Consider the following 8,246-nt stretch of genomic DNA (forward strand, 5'->3'; position numbering starts at 1 on the left):
CACATCTATGGGCTGGAGTCCACTGTGGCTAAGTAGCTGGACTTGTGTTACTTCTGGATGAGCTGGCCATCTTTGGACATGCAGACAGAGAGCAGACACTCATGGAGAGTGACCACAAGTGGAATTCAGGGGTGCACGTTTATTAAGCAGCAGTGCTAGGAAGAAGGTGCTGGGGATGGCTGGGAGGCTGGCTGCTGGAGGCTACATTGTCAGCTCCTGCAGGAAACAGAGAGGTATCAACAGGGAGAAAGGGAACCCAAAGGTGATCACAGGCCCTTGGGCAGGGGTGCTTTCTGGCTAGGACAGCCAGAAACATAGTACAGCTGATAGCTCACCATAATGGCGTTAACGATGTCACTGTGGTTGTCCCTCAGGGCCCGCACGGCCTTGGCCCTTGACACATTGGCTTGGGCCATCACCAGCTCGATGTCTCGAAGCTCCAGGCCTGTCTCATCCACCTGCAGGAGGAAGGAGGTAGGTGGTGGCAGGAAGCTACGGAGCCACTGAGGTAGTGCCGAGCTGCCCTCCCAGCCTCACCTCCACCTCCTCCTCCTCCTCCTCCTCTTGGCACTCCAGCTTTGCCTGCAGCCCTGGAGCCAACTCAGAAGTGTTGGCAGAGGCCTCAGTGGGCACCTTGAACTTCTCTGCTGCAGCTTTGTGTATCTGCTGTGACAGGTCCTCAATCTGGAAGGACATAAAGGCCAGGTGTCGGGCAGTGTGTGTCAAGCTCCCACCCTAACCCCACCACAGCCAGGACAGACTTTAGCTTCACCAAAGACCACGTAGGTATCAGAGGCTGGACTCTTGAAGACATCAGGCTTGCTGATGACAAAGAGGATGTTCTTGGACTTCTGGATGGTAATCCTCGTCACGCCCTGAATCTGCCTCAAGCCCAGCTTAGACATAGCCTGGGGGCAGGGAGAGGGTTGAGATGGAGACTTGCTTTGCTGTTGGCCTCCAGTCAGGATGGGCAGCACTGGCCTTCCCTATCTGAGACATGCTCTCATCACTGAACCTGTTTTGACTCTGACCCTGTGGAGATCCCACTGCTCCATTTGTCTGAAGATTCTTGGCATTTACCCTTGGAAACCCGATGGGCAGTGCTGTGGAGCACTGAGTGGTGGAGTATGGAAGGTCTGACAACTGTTCCCCTCCTGCAGCCAGGCCCACCCAGCTGTTAGGCTGGCCAACCCACTCAGGACCATCCCATGCATTGCGCACCTTCCGGGCCTTCTTCTCACTGCGGCTCTGCTTGGCTTTGGCAATGGTCTCTTCACTGCTGCTCACCACTGAGGCCTGGACATAGGAGAGAGGTCTGAGCACCAGAGGGCATGGAGCAGGCCATCCACCCTTCAGGTCCACTATCCCCCTGACCAGAGTGTAAGGGAGGGACACCTGTGGGGGGCACTGTGCCATCTGAGGGGCTGCAGGGTCCTGCTCGTCCATCTCAGGTGCTGACAACTCTGCATGACTATCCGAGTGCTGGCCTGAGCCTGGAGCCTGAGGGGTGTCTGAGGGAGGGAAGGTGACCAGCTGAGGCCCAGCCTGACTGCAGCCTCGAGGGAAATGAGGAACCATGGCCTCCATGGCTAAGAGGTGTGGGGGCACACAGCCCACCCCCCTGTCCCATCTCCCCTTACCTTCCTCGAGGCTGTCCTGGTCCTCTTGGGGATCAGAGGCTGGGAGCCCCTGGGAGCTGATTTGGGTGCAGGGTCCCAAGCCTGGAGGCACTTGACAGGGGGCGATGATCCGAGCGGGGAGGTCTTTGGCATGGGGGCCCCCCGCAGGGGCTCTCTGGGGACTGAGGGATGAGGGGCCCGAGAAGCTAGCATGCTGCCCAGCCCCAGGAGGCACTAGGTTTCCTGAGTCAGCAGACACTATGTGCGAAGGGGTGCCACCAGGCTGCTGGATGGGTGGCACACCTGTAGGCCCATGGTCCTTGCTGCCTTCTCCAGGCCCTGGACAAAGGCAAGGGGCAGAGGCTGCCCCAGTAAGGAGATGAGGTGAAGGGGTGTCGGGGTGCAGGAGCCTCTCCTGAGCTGCAACTGGCAGGCCCTGCACACAGGGTCCCAGATATTGGCAGGGTGTTTGGCCATGACAAGGGGCCTGCTCCTCCACAGCCAGGCTGGACAGAGGGGTTCTGAGGCTGGGCCCAGCCCCAGGCTGCAACAGCCAGGATAGAGTTGCAGTAGGCCTCGGCTCTCCTGGGAAGCCCCTGCCAGCCTCAGGGACAGCCCTCGCAGAAGATTCTGGGCTGGAGCAGTGCCTGGCCTCAGAGGCCACCAAGGCCAGCAGCCCAGAGTCCCTTTCCTGGATGAGCTCAGGGTTGGTGGCTGGATCCACAGTCTGGCAGCTGTTCTCTGGAATGTTGCCAGCACCTTGGGTCCTTTTGAGGAGGCTCCTTAGCTCCTGAGCCCCATCATCTCTGTTCTGGAAGCCACTGCCTGAGATGCCCCTTGTTTTCTGTCCCTCCCTCTTGTTAGGAATACACTCTGAGGTGAGACCTGCATCTTTTCCTGAGGGCCCAGGGGTCACAGCTTCCACTTTCAGATCCAAGTCTATAGTGGGACTATCTCCATTTTGTGGGGCCTGGTCCAAAGCTACAGGTGCTGCTGCTGCCTTTACCACAGATATAAGCTCAGGGACAGACGTCAGTTCTAGGGCCACACCTCCTTTGTGCTGGGCCACAGCTGCCATGGGAGCAGTGGGTGCTGCCTCCTGGGAACAGTCTATTTGGCCCTGCAGGGCTTCAAGGACTGCCACTGTAACAGGAACAGGCTCTTGTGAGGGAAGTGCTGCTTGCTGCAAGGCAGGAGGTGTCACAGAGATGGATTCCTGGGGTAAGGTGAAGCTGGCTTTTCTTTGCAGGGTCAAAGGTGTTGTCTTAGACTCCTGGCATGAAGTACAGCCTTCATCCAAGTGCACAGGTGTTTCTGTAGCCACAGACTCCTGTCCGGAGGTGCAACCTAGGCCAGCCTTTTCGTCCTCTTCGGGGCTGCAGTCTAGGCCCACCTTCTCATCCTGAAGAGCCTCTGCTGTAGTGAGCAGGTCAGGGCATGGTGTGAGGTTGATATCTTCCTTCAAGGTTTCAAGTGTTTGTGGAGCAGCAGGCTTGTGGTCTATGGTAGCATTCCCTTCTTGAAAGATCAGAGGTGTTCCTCCAGATACCTGGCCTAAGGTGAGATCTGCGAGTGTGAGCAGAGGTTCTGCCCTCATGTCGTCCACTAATTGTCCTACTGCAGAGTCTACAGTTTCATCCTCGAGCAGAGGTGGGACCATGCCAGCTAGCTCTGGGTTCATACCAGGGCTTGCTTCTGCCAGCCAGGTGTGAGGTATTAGTGGAGGGGCTGTCTCCTGGCCTGAGAGGAAGTCCTCCTCACCATGGAGCATAGCAGCCAGTGTTCTCTTAGCAATGTCTTCTGCTGAGACAGGGAGTATGGACCTCTTCTGGCTCAAAGACAAGGCCCAGCTGTCTGGTGTGTCCTCAGCCTTGTGACCCTTGCCATCCTGGAGCAGGGCACTGGCCTGGGCATGGGGCTCCCCACTGTACAGCCTTTCATCATGTGCCCCAGTGTAGGAAGAAGAATCTGAGGAGGAGGAGGCTGCTGAGGTATCGTCCCGGAAGGCAAAGGCCTCATCCACATCCTCAATGATGGAGATATCTGACAATGACTGCAGGAAGGAGGTGGATGTGCTCTTGTCCTCGCCCGCCTCATCCAGGTCTCCACCTGGGCTGGGAGTCTTAGCTTCTGCTGTCCCCTTCTCCTGCCCCTCCTCCTCGGACTGGGCCAATAGAGTGACCTCCACTGCATCCACCTGGAAGATGAGGCTGCCCTGGAAGGGCAGCAAGGCTGCAGGGATCATTGGATCATTTGCCAGAAAATCCAGGTCAAGGAGGTTCTCCTCCTGGCCCCAGGAAGAGCTGCTGTCAGCTGAGAGGCTGGAAGCAGAGGAGTGGGGGCCAGGAGGCCCAGCAGCATGGGGTTCCCATTCCTCTACCATAGTGCCTGGGTGAGAGAATCCCCAGCCCGGGGAAAGGTCCAGTCCTTCTGTGGGGGCCAGCATGCTGAGGGAACAGGATGGGGAGGAGGCCCAGCTGTCCCCATCTGCTGTGAAGTAGGAGCCCGAGGGTGAGGTGGATGGTGACTCAGGGAGCTCTGACTCGGAGTCACAGGCTTCCCTGCATAGCCCAAGGCCTGGGGTTGATGGGGGAGTGAAGTAGGGATCAGGATCGGGGCAAGGGAAAGGCACAGGAGGGTCACCCTGAGAGCACAACTCTGGGAGTGGGTTCAGGCTTCCACATTCGCCTGCCCATTCCCTGAGCACTGGTGAGGCTGCCCCAGGTAGAGGGGGAGGCCTGCAGGTCTCCTCACCCATCACAATCCGAGGCTCCAGAGCCGGGAGGGATGCCTCCACAGGTTGGCCCTCAGCAGGGGCTGAGCTGGGACTGCACTCTGCTGGGAGCACCCAGGCCACTGGGCCTGGCCCTGCATCCCAGCTCGCGCCCTCTGGCTGGGGCCGGGCACCTGGCTTGCTGGGCAGGAAGGTGACAGCCGCAGGCCTGGGTGCTGGCAAAGGGCCACAGTGCTCCAGCTGGTCCCTACTTGGGGCAGTGGCAGCAGGAATATCACAGGACAAATCTGTGGAGACAGCGAGAGAGAAGGGATGTGGGGTAGTCTCTTCAGGTCACGCCAGGACATGAGCTAAACAGAGAAGCAGGCTTCCATTGTTGTGCTGCCTTGTGGTTCCTGAGGAGCAACTCCAGCCTAGGTGAGGTGCAGTAGGCTTACATTTGAAAGGGTCCAGAGGGCAAGGCAGGAGAGCAGCAGGGACTGCAAAGGGAGGAATGTTAGAAGCTCAGGGGGGCAGGAGCTGGGAGGAGGCCTGTGGGTGTTGTGCTGTGGACTACAAGTGGCTGTCATTAGTAAATATTTAACTTGCTTCCCTTCTTCTATGGAGGGTGTATGGCTTGTTGCTGCTTTTACAACACAGTTATGAGTCTGTGTTGTATGCAGCCTAAAAGTTCTTCCTCCCAAATTCTCCACAGACTAGCCACTTAAAGCAAGGCAGAGATCTCACCCCGAGAGGGGTCCTGCATTGGATCTCCTCTGGTCTAACCAGATGTAACAAGGACAAATATATGCCCATAGTAGTCTCTTATACTTGCTATGTTTTGTGGCGGTGCCTTTGTGGCCTAGTCTATAGGGAGGTGTGTTAACCTAAACATGGCAACTCTGGTGGTTCAAATCCACCAATAGCTCTTGGGGAGAAAGGGCAATCCTTTCTCAAACCCTATGGTGGGTGACCTGAGTCAGCTCTTATCTGACAGCAATAAATTTGGGTTCTTTTTTGGGGGAAGGGGGTGGAGCTTCCACCTTCTGTCCATAGCTACTCCTCCCATGCCACCTCTGACCATCTAGGCCTACATAGGCTAACCTGCTAGGGCCTCAACAAAATTCTGGCCCTCTGGCACAAGGAGAAGGGGACCAGAGAGGGCCCTGCATGCACCATAGCTGTGGTGACACCAGGAACAAGCTATCGGGCCCTCTCATGGGTCAGGATGGATGGACACAGAAAGAATAAGGGCTGCCCTGTCCTGCGAGACCAGCTTAAGAAAGCCAGCTGGTTCAGAGACTGAGGAGGCTGCAGGTTATGGCAGCCACCTCAGGTGGCTCCACAGAGCCAACACTGGCCTGTGGGGTGCTGTGCCTTTCTGCATGGTCCGTCAGGAATCGGTAGCAACAGATGCACCAGAGACCCTTCACAGGGTGAATTCTGCTACACCCCCTACCAGCATGTGCTCTCCTATGACAGCCTCATCTCAGTACCTGTTTGTAGAGAAAACTAAGCTATCCACCTGACAGCTCCCAAGATGTGAATCACCCAATTGTGGCCCCAAATCAAGAACCAGGGAGATTGAGGGAGCATAATACTATGCAGTTACAGCCGACTTCTGCTCAGATTACTTTAGTCTTTCACAGACTTACTGGTGGAGATCCCTTTTGAACCTTGCTGATGTTACTCAATACTTGCAAACCTTTCTTCATAGTGTTTATTCCACATGCTATTCAGTGACTGTGAGGTTCCAATCAAGGGATGTCCCCTCAGCAGTATGAACACCTACATTTCAGGTCTAGACACCCAACAAGTTGAAGGCCCTACTACTCATACCAAAGGTTCAGGCCTAGTCCTTGGCTCCCAGGAGAGCAAATTGTCAGGCAGTCTTGGTCCAGTTCCAGTTCTACCACACACCCTGTGAGAGCTCCAGCAAATGACCAAACGTCTCTGTGCCTCCACTTTCTTATCCACACAGGCACAAGCATGCAGGCCAGATCTCTGCTGAGCTAGGAGAGGAAGCTTAGAAGGGCATGACCCTCCTTGCCAAGATGCCTGTGTGCCCTCAGCCAGTCAGAACTCAACCATGGGGCTGGCTGGTATGCATCCTGAGAGTGTTCTGCTTCAGGTTCCTTCAGGAACTAGGAAACAGAGACAGCTAGGATCCTGAGAGGCTAGGATTGTGTGCTTCGGGTCTGCTGTGGTAGAACTGAAACCCAGCACCTGGGAGTGGGTGTGGCTGCAGGGTGGAACTGGGACCACAAGACTGATCCTTGGCCATCATTTTGGTGTCTTCTTGAGAGAGAAGAAGGGGACACTGGGCAAGGTCAGAATGCAAGGGGGTAACTGAAAGCAAAGGTTTGTTCAAGGTCACCAGGCCACCCGGAGCAAAGGCAACACATACCCCAGATTGGAAGCCTCACCACTACTGGCCCTAGGAGGAGCAGGCTCTGGTGACAACACGGGCCCAGCCCAGGACCACTGAGGAAGGTGTCCTTGGCCATTCCAGGGCCACGGCTAGCTGCTGCCCCCTCCGCCCCGCCCCAAGGCTGGGCCACGCCACTACTGAGCTTCCCTGATCCCCTCACTTCCACTAGGTCTTGTTAACAGCTACAGCAAGGCCTGCCCTGGGGCTTTGCCCCATTCCTGCTTTCCTTCCCCAATGTCTCTATCCCAGGTTCCAGGAAGTTTTCCTCACACAGCCTGCCCCTCGGCACAGGCGTGTCGAGGCTCTGAGTTAGTGCTGCTGCTCCGCATGGTGACCTGGCAGTCCCGTACTCCCCCGCCCCCATGATCCCCTGGGTGGCCCTCCTCTGGCAATTTAGCGGGTGGGCTAGTCGGGCTCCAAGAACCCAGATGCGGTTCCGTTCCGTTGTCCAGTTCTACACCCCGTGGAGGCTGGATGTGCGAGCTCGACCTTTCAGGGGTCGCTGCTGGTCGGTTGCCCCAAGCTCGGTTCCCTACCCCTCCTCCGACCTCGCCGCAGATGCCCGCAGACAAAGGGGTGCAGTTGTCTGCTGCTCCGTCCGGCTCGCCACGCCTTCCCGTCCTGGACACCCACCCTGACGGCCCCTGGCCGCGCCCTTGCCCATGGTGGAGCGAGGTGGGTTGGGCATAAGGCCAAGGTACCGGGAGAGGAGCCTCGCGGGGGTTCGAAGAGGGGCTGCACGCAGCCAAGACCTCACCTGTGCGCTGGCCAGGCCCGCCCGCCTTGGGCAGCAGCAGTTCCGCGCGCGCCGCCTCCCCTGGCATGGCCCGGACGAGCAGAGCCGGAGTCAGACCGTCCCTGCGTCCGCCTGCAGATCCCGCCCGCCGCCCCTCGCGGGCAGAGGAGGGGGCGCGTGACGTCGGCGCCCGGAGGGAGCGTGCGCGTGTGCGGCCTGCGGACGCAGAGCGGGCGGGGCCGTGCGGTCTCCGGACCGAGTGGTGCCTGAACCGTCCAGGTGGGCAGCGCCCTTTGGCTGGCCGGTTCTACACAGATGCCGAGTGGAAGGGCAGACACGGGGCGGGGTGGGGCGGGATCTGGGTACGTGCCCTACCCTCTGGACACCTCGGGGTGAAGGAGATTCCGGGAACAAAGAGCCGCGGCGCCGCCTCTCCAAGCCCGCGGATGCGCAGGAGCATATGAAGGCTGGCGCGGCCAGTGGCTCCTCCAGCCCCGCGGTGAGCTGTGGAGGCCCGGGAGCCCCATGCGATTGGCTGGTCCTCGTCGTCAGTCTCCAGGGAAACCGCCTCCCATCCCCATGGCAACGAGGGACCAGCTGGGAGCAAGAGCAAGGATGGAGGTCCATGACGGCTCCCAGGCCTTGGGTCTCCGCAGCGCTCTGTAGGGCCAGAATTTGTAACTATGTATCTTTCTTTCTCCTGGCCCTTCAGTTCTCGGTACTGAAGAAGTAACACCTTCTTCCATT

At 58.1% G+C, this 8,246-nt stretch overlaps 1 protein-coding gene across 1 annotated transcript; it reads right to left on the bottom strand.

The window, feature by feature from the left end:
* Positions 1 to 201: 201 nt before the first annotated feature.
* On the bottom strand, positions 202 to 7,587 carry LOC102871844 (NAC-alpha domain-containing protein 1-like). Its single transcript, XM_006898603.1, has 8 exons — positions 7,521 to 7,587; positions 1,641 to 4,640; positions 1,396 to 1,511; positions 1,222 to 1,296; positions 762 to 908; positions 538 to 684; positions 336 to 458; positions 202 to 216 (listed from the first exon to the last, which is right to left on the bottom strand). The coding sequence occupies exons 1-8, from the start codon at positions 7,585 to 7,587 to the stop codon at positions 202 to 204; spliced, it is 3,690 nt and encodes a 1,229-aa protein (XP_006898665.1).
* Positions 7,588 to 8,246: the final 659 nt, after the last annotated feature.

The sequence above is a fragment of the Elephantulus edwardii genome, unplaced genomic scaffold, assembly GCF_000299155.1.
Source record: "Elephantulus edwardii isolate Elephantulus edwardi_28Jun2011 unplaced genomic scaffold, EleEdw1.0 scaffold00234, whole genome shotgun sequence".
Taxonomy (NCBI): Eukaryota; Metazoa; Chordata; class Mammalia; order Macroscelidea; family Macroscelididae; genus Elephantulus; species Elephantulus edwardii.